The sequence below is a fragment of the Gallus gallus genome, chromosome 24 (genome assembly GCF_016699485.2).
Source record: "Gallus gallus isolate bGalGal1 chromosome 24, bGalGal1.mat.broiler.GRCg7b, whole genome shotgun sequence".
NCBI lineage: Eukaryota > Metazoa > Chordata > Aves > Galliformes > Phasianidae > Gallus > Gallus gallus.
The window spans coordinates 475,533-489,108 of record NC_052555.1 but is presented as its reverse complement, the minus strand read 5'-3'; the positions used below and the strand labels follow the sequence as shown (position 1 = coordinate 489,108).

At 52.0% G+C, this 13,576-nt stretch overlaps 1 protein-coding gene across 1 annotated transcript in view; it reads right to left on the bottom strand.

Moving 5' to 3' along the window:
- DCPS (decapping enzyme, scavenger) overlaps nt 1-13,576 on the bottom strand; it is a 19,897-nt gene extending 6,321 nt beyond the window's left edge. The window contains exons 1-4 of the mRNA XM_417859.8: nt 13,407-13,576; nt 13,134-13,302; nt 5,284-5,429; nt 1,154-1,267 (exon numbers count right to left, since the gene is read on the bottom strand). Coding sequence (XP_417859.2) covers nt 1,154-1,267; nt 5,284-5,429; nt 13,134-13,302; nt 13,407-13,553 — 576 coding nt within the window. The 5' untranslated portion in view covers nt 13,554-13,576. The remainder of the gene's footprint in view (nt 1-1,153; nt 1,268-5,283; nt 5,430-13,133; nt 13,303-13,406) is intronic.

The following is a 13,576-nucleotide window of genomic DNA, read 5'->3' as shown; positions in this document are numbered from 1 at the left end:
ATCTGTCTTCAACACCGCAGTGAGCTGCACAGTTTGGTTCTGGAGAGAAAGAATTTACACTGAGACTGTGCTGAGTGAGGAAAGAGACACATATTGCTGACAATTAACTCCCTAGGATCACTGAGTATTGCTGCCACCACCTTGCAGGGTGCTACACAACAGAAATTAGAGCTCAGTTACCCCACAGCAACTAGGCATGGCATTGTTAGAGCAGCTGACATGTGGGGAATTCCTGGTCTGTATGGACTGCCCGGCAGTAACTTACCTGTCCTCAGCCACGAGAACCCCCGGGCAATGCAGCACCAGACAGAAATGGGCTCTCCTGCCTCCCTCCTGCCCCCAGACCACGCTCAGCACAGACGCACAGAATCGTGCTGTGCTAAGAGCTCACCAGCAGGATTATTTTTAGTTCTCATTTCTACATTTTCATCAAACTTTCCCTCGGTGCCACCCACAGGGAGCTTCTGAGGATCAGAAACATGAGGGGGACTTTTTGACTCCACCGAGGCTTGGAGCCTTGCTTCTTTGAGCTTGGGGCATTTCATCTCTGCAGGCACGCCGCGGGCCTTGATGTCTCCAGGCCATAGAAGTGCCACATGAATCGAGCCAGAGTCAAAGGAAATAATGAGCCACTCAATTTAGGATTACAGCCTGGGCTATAACCTCTGAATCTCAACAAGTGGCGACTCCAGCGAGGGGTTAAGCAGCTGCTCATAAGCTAACAACCATCTGTTTAATATTGTGTGAGGAGAGTTAATTGGAAGGACGACACATCTGCCTGATTTATGCCTAATATTTAGGCTGACAGAAACCCAAACAAAGGAATTCATCAGGAACAAACAGGCAGCTGGATTTCAGCCCCAACACATCATGACAGTACTCGGGCTAATACGGGAAAGAGAAAGTGAAGCTAATAAATAAATCACTGAGCGACAGTGAGGACAGCCTGCGTTTTGCAGCGTCCACCATTAGCACATCCTAAAAGGCCCTGAATCACTGGTAACATGATTGCTTAATTACAGCGTGAACAGGAAGGATGCATTCCCCTACTAAAAGTTTCATTAACATGCTATTAGTGAGACTAAAGTGGACATTTCCTCTGTACTGCCTCTCACAAGCAGCATCCTTTCAAAAGGAAGAGTAGCAAACAAACCTGGTTTTGATTCCACTTCAAATCTGGAACTAGAACAAAGCCATTGCAAGGGTCTGGGTTTTCATGGACGATTCGATCAGCCTCAGCTTTCTTCTCCAGGATGTTATACACCCACTGAAAGAGAAACATGTGATTTAGAAACCAGCAGAGCAAAAAGCTCCCGCACATTTAGCCCAGGCTCATGGATTAGTCTGTATTCACTGCAAGCAGAATGTGGAAAAAAAAAAAAAAAAAGACCAAATAATTTCATGGCCAACAACATTTGTAGTTAATTATCCATAAAACACTCCAACAAACTCCAGGCTATTACAGGCACTTCAGTTAAAAGATACCCTCTGACCCTGCTGCATGGCACGGCACCACTGCCTAGCTGAATTATTCAGGGATTTCTGTTTTCCTCTCGAGCATTAAGAATCAGCCACAGCTGGAGATGAGGTATTGGAGAGAGATGGTTTAGAAACTGTTGTATTTACTTGTAAGAGGATTTGGAGATAATTCTGCCCAACAGGGTCTCACAATTCTCCATCACGCCCACAGAGCTCACGCATGCTCCCAGCCAGCAGCCAGACCCCTGGGGCCGGCAGAGGCTGAGCTCAGCTCCTGCAGGGCCTGGCAGTGCCTCCATACACCTCTCACACCCCACACTGTCCTGAAGCCCTTACGACGAGCTCTGGAAAGGAAACCTGGTTGATTTTTCCATTCAGAAAGGAAGCAGCACATTGCTGCAAGGCTGAGGTTGGACAGGGCTCCTGCCGCTGGCAGCCAGCACTCTGCGGACAAGGACGAGAGGCCTGTGTTTTCTTGGGCAAATCGTGTTTCCTGACTGGTTAGCAAAGAGCTCACCACTCTTCTTCCTCTACATTTTAAGCTTCGGCCTCCAGATAGCCAGTAATCCTTGCTCCGGTTATCCCCTGCGTTCCTAGTTGGGCTGCTGGGAGGGAGAACAGAAGGATGTGGGACCTCAGACTCTGCAGGGGAATACCTCCTGTGGAGCAAAGCACCATCCAGAGACAAGTCTCCACCGTCAAAGAGGGATAACTGACAAGATAAGACACGACAGAGAAAGCATCTTCCTGTCTAAAAGGTTGCTTGTTGTGCTTACAAGCTGCCCACCTGCCCTCTTGCCAAACACAAAGGCCGTCTTTCACAGGAAGAACTGCAGCTTGGCTTCTAATTGCTAGCAGTTCCTGGAGTTTTAAGACTTCCAGCACCAACCAGGTCTCTAGAGAAAAAAAGCAAGGCAGCAGAAATCGGCTGGGCTTCAGAAGTTGCAATCATTCTGAAACACCCGTGACCAGGTTGAAGAAGTGCCACAGCTGTTTCAGCTTCACGGATATAGCAAACAACTAAACTACACACAACACTGATCACCACCACGCTCACCTTCCCATCAAGCTTAGGCACAAAATGCCGCTGTTGCCCCAGGGGGTGTGGAAGCACCAAGCCACTGCTGGCCTTGCAGACACACTGAGCAAGTTGGCTCAGTGGCTGCTGTGTGCAACAGATGCTCAAGATGAAAGACAGTCCTGCTGGGAACTCTGTCAGGAGTTGAATTAATCTAATCAAAACTTAGGATCGTTGTGAACTGACCTGAATGTATCTCCTTAGGGACAAACAAACCTCTCTAGCCTTGATCCTTTTCTTTCTTAAGTTCCCACTCTTCTCCCTGGCGATAACATCCCGGAGAGATTCTCAGATTATGGAACACATGGCACAAGATTGCTGTGCTGTGTGACCCTATGGGAAAAGCAGGGCAGGAAGCTCAGCAGGAAATGAAAGTTTGCCACTCACTTTTTCACACTGCCTCTTTTGAGTAGTGCCAACCTATGGGTACCCTAATAAGCTCACATATAAGATGAGCAGCCATAAACCGTTGCTGCCTCGTGATCAGCAGTCATCAGCTGGCTGCTCTTGCTCTTTCCAGCACAAGCCTGGGGAAGACAACATGTCTGCAAGCTGGCACCACAATAAAACTATTATGCTGAAAGTAGCCACACTTTGCATCCTCCAGGCAGAAAACAGAGCCTCCTCTGTAGTCCTCCAGTACTTCTGCTAACCTTCACATTTCCTCTTCCTTCTGACAAAACCAATTAGATAAAGACAAGAAACTGCATTATCAAATCTCAGAGGACTGATAGTCAGACCAAGATTGCCCAGCATAGATAAGGCAGCTGCTCCCAATGGTTGGCAGGAACGTTTCCATCTATCTACTTCATGCAGAAATCAGCTCACAAGCATTTGGTGGAACAGGTAGAGAGACCTTGTGCTGCTTCTGAAGGCAGCTGCTGTGTCGCAGAACTTAGCCTGCAGAGCAAAGACACTGAGAAAACATTTGTGCAGGCTGCTATCAGGTGCAAATACACGCTTTTGCTTCTCCAGCTAATAAATGCTTCCTATAAATTAGGGATGTTGCAGTCCAACTGCTGGCAAGAAAGCTGAATGATGGAGGGAACAAATGTGGGTGAGCAAGGAGTAATGGAGCACAGACTGCAGCTTGCAAGATGCCTCCTGGAAAAGATGCAGAAAGCAAGATTCATATCAGCTGCAGTGATTAGAGCAAAACAGCAAACCCATAAGCAGTCTGCTGCAGTTTAAAGCTGTAAGAGAAAGAAGTGAAAAGGGGACACACAAGGTCCGTGATTGTCTGTCTTCTGTTTGTTTGAGACAAAGGAGTTTATTTTGAATGGATGGCCTCGACAGACCCTCACCTGTAGTCGGCTGGAAAGGGCACACGCTTCCCTCATCAGCAAGGTGCAGGGGCAGCATCACCAGGGAGAGGACGCAGGAGCTATTGCCTGGCTTTAAGAGCCACTTGGTTTGCTTGCTGGTTTCCTTTTCATGGCAGTGGCTGCACAGATTAGATACATAAGCAATCAGTTGCTTTTAATGCACCAAAAGAGTAGTAATCAATTACTCAAGTAAACTTGGCATTGTTAGGATTCATTTTATTCCCTCATCTGCACAGGTCGGCATGAATTGTCCCTACAGACTTGTGCTCCTTCAGCCTATAAATATGTGGTAGAGAGAGGAGCAGTCAGAAAAGAGAGAAAACAAGAAACGAGTGCATTGCCACTGCCTGTGGTAAGAAGCAGCCCACGAATTCAGCTCCTCCATGTGGAGTATGAACTGGAAGACTGAAAGGCAGAGTAGTTGTATGTAAAGCACTAGGAGCGAGTTGTGATGCAGGAATCCAAGCACAGTCTGGGTCTTCCCATTTCAAAGCACCCAAGAGACTCCTACAAGGCCCAGCAAAGTGCACCAATTCCACCCTCAGAGAGGAGAAGAAACGTCCCAACATAGAAAGTCTCCAGGAGCCTTGAGAAGGGCACACTGGATAAATCTCCAAAGGAAATGCTTTTCTATAATGATGTAGAAGCACTACAGAAGAACAGAAGGAGAGCCTACTGGGGAAGCTTGGGGAAAGAGAGCCCTGCTTAGCACTGCTGAGCTTACCAAAAAGGTCAGACAGCCTCAAGAAAGTGCAGCAGTTAAGTGGGTGTTTTCAGTGAAACAGGCAGTGTCACAGCTCCCAGACTTCACAGATCTCTGCTGCTGGTCACGTCTGAGAAACAGACGTGTTAGAAGAGAGGGTGAAAGACCACAGAGCTGACAACACACGGATGGAGCAGCCAGCAGGGAGGCAGGGGCAGAGCACTGCTGATTCATCTGTCTGCAGTCCAGGCTTCAAGGAGACATCTGACAGCCCACCATGTTAAAGAGGGAGGCCAAAGACAGGCAGAGCCCTGCTTCTGTCCCCAGAGCTTCTGCAAACATCAAGTTTTGAAGAGACTGTTGACTTCAAGGCACACTGTCAGTTCTGGTTTGGCCAAAAGAATGGGAGACCAGCGTGCCACGAATGCAGTGCATGAGGCCCAGAGCAGCTCCTGGAGGTGCAGCCTCTGGCAGCTGTGCAATACCAAAACCAGGACTGCTATGAAAAAAGAAACAATTTAAGAATCCTGCTCTCATTTCTCACCATCCAAATCCACTCTGGTACCACTGCAAACAGAACTCGCCACGTTTGTCAAAGGGAGGGTCACCGCATCAGGCCTGAAGCACCTCTTAAGGCTCTCCACCCCTGCAGAGGGACATGGAGCCCCAGACACCCTGGAGAAGCAGCAGTGCCATACCTGGATGCTGAAGCTCTGGGACTGGATGAAGGGCAGTGTTATGTTCTTGTAGTCCTCCCAGGTTTCACGGATGAGGTGCACTTCCTGACGAAGATACTTCTGAAGGTGTTTCTCTGTGGCAGGGTACACCACTGTGGCTTTTATCTCTAAAAAAAAGAGAAAAAAGACACATTTACTGAATTATAATCAGAGATGAAACCCAAATTACTTCCTTTAGTTCCTCATAAAACTGCTTTTGCCCTCTAATAAATGCCACGCTAACACATCTCAGAAATATACCACTGAAATAGCAGGGGAGAGCTGACACAGATGGCAAACAAGCACTTGAACCAGCAGGGCTCCTTCTGTCGTCAAGGAAAGGAGCTCAGTGCATCTGCACCAGGGAACACGATGAGCTGACAGCACAGCCAGGGCCAGTATTTCCAGTTCAGGTGGAAGGGAACACTGTGTGAAACTTTTCCCACACTCACTTTTCAGATGTATCAGCAACATCAGGGCACATCTGGGGCTCCCGGGGAAGAGTTTATGTGCAGTCAAGTAGGACAGAAACAGCACATGGCAGCGCTACCCAGGGCAGAGAGGCACGTTCCTCATTCTTCCACCTGAGGCTAATCAGATGCTATCAGGAAACTTCCTCCCTCCACTAAAGCAGACATCCCATGAGCTGCATGCAGCAGGGCTGCACCGAGCCTGGCACAAGGAGCAACTGTCCCTGCAGAAAGCCACCAACAGGGCTGGCAGGCAAGGACAGGGGGTGTGAAGCTGCAGGGGATGGAGCTGAACCTGCTTACGCTCAGAGCACTGCCTGAGCTGCATCGGTTCAGTAACAGCTGGAGGGATCTGCCCTCACCCCACGTTCCCAGAAGTTCTGTTCCTCCATTTGTATGTAGCTTCAGTGCAGCTGCCCAAACTCCAGCAGTGAGGAACGCGGCTACAGCCGCTCCCTGACTGCAAACAGCCCGTTTGAGGCAGCTCAGCTCCCCATCCAGCTCCAAGATGACGCAGCCTGATTTTGAAGCAGTCGAGGAGCCAAAACACCATTTGACACAGCTTGGAGAGTCCTTCTGAACACAACCATGCTGTGTTTGAGGGCATGCCACAGCTATCTGCTCCCAGAGAACAGGCTTAGGACAGCATCCTCCATTCGGGTAACAGAGGCAGAACAAAAAGTTCTTAAAATGAGGACAGGCACCTCACCAATCCCACGTGAGCTCAAGCAGCTAAGCTGCTGCAGTGGTATTGGGACAGCTGGTGTCCACAAGAGAGACAGTAGATGGGAAACAGGAAGCAGAAGAAATGAACACTCCTGCCGTGATAAGCAGTTCCATTCTGACCCCACCCATGAGCCCCACGTACCCCATCCTGCTCTATTCCACCCCATTTGGGGCTGTAAGCCCAGAAGCTCCCTGCATTCACAATGCAGCTCCTCAGAAAGCCTCTTTCAGCACAGTGCCTGAGGCAGCTCTGTGCAGCCCCACGATAAGCAGGCCATCCTTCTGCCCTGCAGGCAAGGCTCTCTGCTAGCCCACACCCTGCACCGATAAGCAGGCCATCCTTCTGCCCTGCAGGCAAGGCTCTCTGCTAGCCCACACCCTGCACCGATAAGCAGGCCATCCTTCTGCCCTGCAGGCAAGGCTCTCTGCTAGCCCACACCCTGCACCGGGTGCAGCACACAGGAACAAAACCTCCTTGTGCACATGGCCTTTAACTCACAGAGCCTCTTCCCAAAAGAGGAGGCACGGGGCACGTGGAGGAGCCAAGGGCAGGCAGCCCTGAGGACAGGAGGCCAAGGACAGAGGGACACATCTGGAAGGCGCTGGGCTGCTGGGGATGAGCACAGGGCTGATTCAGAGCTCCCTTGCACCAGCTGGCAACCAGAGAGCATTCAGCTGGTTACTTTCACTAAAAGAAAAAAACCCTGTTTACTTTGAGATTAGAACTTGGAGGTGTATTTTCCATGACATTAAACAGGATTCCAGCGCGCGCCTCACTGACCTGGCAGCTCTGGCCTTGGCAGCAGTGAATCTCACTCGCAGCAGTTAAGCACTTGGGAAATATCCCTCCTTGCCCGAGGGTGGATGTGCAATGACTCCCCACCTGCCCTGCTCAAGGAACACGGAACCCAACTGAAGGCAGAAGGAGAACACACATCCTGACCCCAAATGAAGCCATCAGAGCCACGCACGGGGCAGAAGTCCTGCAGCTTTCCCAGCTTGTGCCTAAGCTCTGCAATGGCTTTTGTTGCTGCCACAAAGAGCAGCAGCAGCGATCAGCTGTGCCTCACACTTTATAGACCAATATAAGCTAGCCAGACGTGGAATATAAATATCTATTTGTTCTTAAAGCCAGGGCTTGGGGTGGGTGTCTTTTTTTGTTTTTTGGTTTCTGTTTTTTTAAGGTCAGCGCTGCACAAGCTGGGAGACTCTGTCTTTTCATTCCATGCCAAACCCAGCTTAATGAAATCCACAGGAAAATGCTGGTAACATGAAATATGAAAATGCAAACCACAAGGGCAGTCTGGTCCGATTCCCACTGTACACATGTTCAAACAAGGTTGTTTTCCAGGGCTCGGTTAGCACTCAGAGCAGGGTGATGTAATACCCAAAGACGAGGCTGCAGCTCCTCCACTCCCTGCTTAAAAAAAGACCAAAAAAAGCAATGGCGAAAAGCAAGAGATAAGAGCCTGAGCCCACACATTCAGGATGCGATGGTGAGCAGCCCCACTATAGATACCAGCACAACTGCACATGCTCACTGCTAAACCTTTCCATTTGCTGGTGACCAACCACGCTCATGTTTCGTTCTGAAAGCTGCCCCGTTCCCAGCAGGCTCCTCATGTGCTAAAGCACCACGCCTGGTGCACAACGGGTGCAGTCCGCGCTGGCCTGGAAATGCAGCAAAGCATCACTGTGCACATGGGGTGGCTTTCAGGTTGGTAAATGGTTGGCACTTATCACTGCCTGCATCTGGGTCACGTTGGCCAGCCTGTTCCAGGATGGCAGCCTGAAAGGGCTGTGGTTTAACGCCAGGAGTCAGCCCTGGCCACCACTCTTAGCTGGAGGGAGCTAAAAAAATGCAAAGAACACAGGTCTAAATGGAAGGATCCTGGATAAACGTGCACCAGAGGTACCTGGATTATTGGGCATCACCCTACAAAGGGAGCAGGTGGTGCCTGAGGGAAAACTCCATGATTTCAGTTCCACGTCCACAAGGAAATGAAGCTCAGACTGCCTGGAACCAAACAGCTCCTCCCCTCCTCTACCGAGGGTGCAAAGAAAACCCACTCACTTCTCACCCCACTCAAGGACTTGGAGGCAGTGCCGTAAGGGCCATCACCACGTGTTTGCTGTATGTTTTACATCAGTGTAAGCGTGCAGAGGAGCTGAGAGAAGCAGGCGGGCAGAAATAGCCCCAGGGTGGGGACGCTTTTCCTCCCTTTGCCGAAAGGAAGCTCAGATGCTTTGGTTTATGACTGAGCACACAAAGCTGAAGGGAGAATTGTTTGCCCTTTTCTAAGTTCTCCCTCTGCAAGATTTTGCACATTGCACACAACTTTCTGCACCATCCTCAGTTTCCTCCTTTAATGCTAAGCTACCCACAGTGACGTACAACCTCCCCTCCCATTTATTTTTGTTCATGACCACAACTGCACAGCAGCCCCAGGTGAGCTCCCCATGTAACCCAGCCCTGAGGGTACTGCCATGCTCCATCACAGACATACGGGGCTTTCAGTACGGAATGAGACGAAAGCTTTCTCCTTTTTGTGTGCTTTTAAGAGCTCTCACACTCTCCAAGGCCAGCACATGCCAGGGCAAGCCAAGTGTGCTGCTGGGGAGTCTGCCAAGCTGTCTGGCCGCTGCTTCTCATCCAGAGATGGAGAGGACGTGGTGGGCGCTGGCTGGAGCAGTGTGGGAAAGAGAATCTCTGAGTCACCACCTCTTGAGAGCTGGAACACAGCACAGGAACGGCTCCCACCGCCCCCCAGAGCAGCCCTCCCCTCCCCGCCGGTTCTCCCGCACCTATCCCCCACCTGGCTCCAGCCCAACTGCTCCCGCTGCTCAGGCTCCAGCCTTCTGTTTAATCCCAGTCTCGTTATGATATTTAAGCAGCCAGCTTGCTGTGCTAGGCAGGCCCTGCAGACGGGTGGAGCGTGGCAGCACAACCCTGGGAAGCAGTGCAGACTCCGGTGCAGCTCATGCAAGTCTCTCCAGCTCCTGCTGCCTGAAACCAGATCCTTGCTGGGCTCGGGAATGCAGGAATATGTATCACTTCCTGCATGACTGAATAGTTTCCCCGCTGCCTTCCACACTCTTCCATTTCTCCCACAGTTTCCCCACCCTGCGTCGGAGTGTCTGTCAGTAATGTTCATTTTTAGACTCTGAGCTGGTGAGCTTCAGGCTGCAGCATGAGGACGTGCTTGCAAATGGAGCTGTGACATGTAGCTGCCAATCACACACAGCACACAAAGCTTCCTTCCAGTGCAGACTGATGAGAGCCCTTGAATTATGCGAGCACAGCTTAGGTGCCATGAAACACAACATCTCTCAGCAGCCTGGCTGCATCGTGCTGGAAAACACAAGCTGTCTGCTAAACAGATGTCAGCTGAGCAAATGCATCACCAGGAGCTGGATGCTAGGAGGGAACGCATTGCTTAAACCATCGAGCTTTTGCAATCAATCCTTTGGCACCAGGAAAATCTTTCCCCTGCAGGAGAGCTCTCCTTTTCCAATGTTAGACCAGTAATTGGTCAGAGGACATACAGACCAACTCACTGGCAAATCATCTCCTTATTCAGGTGGGTTTGGATGGCAAATTATCTTCTCCTCAATCAGGTGGGCTTGGATTACCCTTCAGATGCACGCTATCGCTAGGCTGGTTTTCAAATGCATTTCCCATTTTACCCACTGCAGATCTGCCCCAGTGGCCATGAGAAGCAGAACAAGCCGAGGTGCTCCAGCCAGGACCCACTCTGGCACATTCCCTGCCCCAAAAAGCCTGTCCTCAAGTTACAGAGCGCAATTCTGACTGCCAGGGTGGAGGGATGTCCCCTACCATGGGTAACTGCACCTCTCAGCCTGCCTCTTCTATGCCTTGCCACAGAACAAAGCGGCTCGCCCAGCCCTGCAGGCTCTTTTACTGCCAGGACAAAACAAGCTTTCATGGCACAGAGTTTGCGTTAGCTTTACTCTCTGGATGAAACAGCATCAGAGCTGCTTAAACAAGGAGGTGGGAAAAGAGGAAAGAAAATATCTGCTTTCAGCTCTCACGAAACCCCAGCTGTCCGCAGGGCCTCCCAGGGCCACGGACCACAAAGGAGACATTGAGAAACGCACTCACACAAAGCACAGACCTGAAGGCTGCTAATGAGAGATGCAGCCCGCTCCTCCCAGAGCTGCTCCATGCCATTAGCAGACCCAGCTTCAGCCACGGCACAGCTGTTTGCAGGTCACCTGCAGCTGTGAGCACCTCACTGCAGGCAGTGTGCTGGCAGTGCTGGTTAGCTTCACCCTTGGAGAGGAAGAAATTGAGCACTGGGGTTTGGCTGCTGCAAAATCCCTGCAGTGAGTTCCTCTCCTGTGTGACACAGTGACCCAGGGGATCAGCTTAGTGCCAAAGTCAGACATTAAGGTAGAGAGAAACATTAAGTTAGAGAGAAGTTCTGCAAAATTCTCTCTCTCCACCACATTAACAGGGCTGTGAGTAAGTGCAAACCTGTGAGTGCCAAGAGAGAGCCTTAACACTGCAACAAAGAGACCAAACTGGACCCCATGCCAGGTCTTTCTGAGTCTCCACATGCTCACTTCATGTCCAGGGTTTTCCCAACATACACAGCCCCAGAGGGAAGCTCTCATCCATCATTTTAATGTTTATTAGCTTCATTCCTTGCATCAACTCCCTTCTTGGGCCATGACTCAGCTCAAAAGGGCAGTTTCCTTCCCCTCCCAAACATGCTTCATCTGATGCTAAACACTCCAGGGTGCCAGCGCTGCCGATGGAGAGCATCTCAAGCGAGATGTCTGCAAATGCAGCTCTATCATAGGAAGAAATGTGACATTTTTAATAGCAACAGACAGCCCTCAGGCTGCCAGGAGGGCCCAGGAGATGTCTCCCAGTCACACTCAGCACTCACCCTGCCTGCACTTTCTCTCGTGAAATTTTAACAATGCGCTGGCACCGGAGAGACCAACTGTCCCCAGCTCAACCCTGTTCTGTATGGAGCGACACGGGGACACAGCTTTGCGAGACAGCAGCGGGAGGCAAAGATGCTCCCATTGTCTCTGTGCTGGAGACACGCTGCTTACAAACCACAGCACCCCCAGACGCCTTTGAACGGCAATTTCAAAGGTAATTCAATAAACAAACTTCCACCAAAGGAAGCCAGCAGAACCACGACAAAAGCTCACAGCCGTTAAGCCAAGGCAGCACGCAGCAGCCACAAAGCAGCTCCCAGGGCCGGCTCCCAGCCCTGCAATGCCACCTCGTGGGAGCCACTGCGACTCACTGCCAGCAGGTGCTGCTGAAATCCTAAGGCTGAAACTCCTCATTTCAAGTCTGCTGCAGAAGAACACATTTAGCACAGCCACACATTTCTACCTGCCATGCAATGGAAGCTGAAGACAGATGTGTTGTCCTGAAAATTCCATTTGGGGCCACAACAACTTCTTCCTTCAGGCGATCACTTTGACTGATTTTGACTACATTAAACCTGTCTGGTTATCATCACATTTATGGAAGTGCTGACACACAATCACTACCCTTCCGGAATTTAAACCAACATCAGCATTAAATCAAAGCATCAGCGTGGCTGAGAGAGCGGTCCCAGCCTCCACCAGCAGCCAAAGGGTGCCAAAGCCAAGGAAAGCGATTCGATAGCAGTGAAAATCCAATTCACAAGGCAACAGCACTCCGTGACATCTTCAACCTGCTGATCTGACCTCGCCACATTCAGCTGCTAATCAGGAAGTTGTAACACAGGGATGTGTGAAATCACTGGGGAGCAGCAGGGAGGGCAGACACGGGGTGCCCACATGCAGCACACACTGCAGATTACCAGTCCTTAAACCCACTGCCAGCACTTTGCTATCTGTCCTCATAAGGCAACAAGGAAGAAAAGAACAAAAGCTGACGCAGTCTCTACATTGTGAAGATATGGATTTGAAGGACGAACTCTTCAGTGGGTAAGGAATTGGTGGGCTTGGCACAACCAGGGGGCTGCGGTCAGAGGCTCCATGTCCAGGCAGGGGTGGTGCTGAGCATTGTACCCCAGGGGTCTCTCCTCAGACCATTACTTTTCAATACCTTTATCAATGATGTGGATGGGACCACGTGCACCCCAGCAGTTTGCAGATGGCACCGAGCTGCGGTGCAGCTGACACAACAAAAGGAAGGGATGCCACGCAGAGGAACCTGGACAGGCTCAAAAAGTGGGCCTGCGGGAACCTAACGAGGTTCAGCGAGGCCAAGCGGAAGGAGCTGCGCTTGGGTTGGGGCAATCCCAGAGGAAAACTCACTGAGAGCAGCTCTGCCAAGGAGGACAAAAAGCTGCCGTGAGCCAGCAGGGCACTCCTGCGGCCCAGAAGGCCAACGGCGCCCTGAGCTGCACCGAGAGAGCGGGTAAGGAGGGGACCGACCCCCTCAGGGCCCCATCTGCAGCACTGCGTCCGGCCCTGCAGCCCCAGCGCAGGAAGGAGACGGAGCCGCAGGAGCCAGGGGAGGCCACGAAGGTGCCTGAAGGGCCGCAGCACCGCTCCCACGGTGCCAGGCTGACAGAAGCGGGTTTGTTTAGCTCGGAGAAGGGAAGGCGCCCTCCGCACCTCACCGGGCGGCAGCGGAGCGAGGCGGGCACTCACCGCTCAGCGCGGGGGGCGGGTAGAGGCGGTACGTGCTGTAAATGTCGTTGCGCATCTGCAGCTCCAGCCTGGTGTGCGTCCTCAGCAGCTCCTCGATCTTCTCCTCCTGGAACGGGGTCTTCTCCAGGATCAGCACGGCGTCCGTCTCCTCCCCCGCCGGCCCGACCACCTGCAGCAGCGCAGCCGTGAGCGCGGAGGGACGCGGCGCCGAGACCCCGCGGCCCCCGACGGCCCGGCCCCGGGCAGCCGCAGGGACGGGGCTCCCCCCGGTACCTGGCCGTGCACGAAGGCCGCCTTCTCACGCGCCGAGTCCCGCAGCAGCCGCCGCAGCCGCACGGAGCCCAACGGGAACGGGGCGGCGGGGCCCGGGGCCGCCTCGGCCTCTTCCCGCCGCCGCTTCGGGGCCGGCCCGTCCGCCATGGCCGCGCGGGGACAGCGTGGAG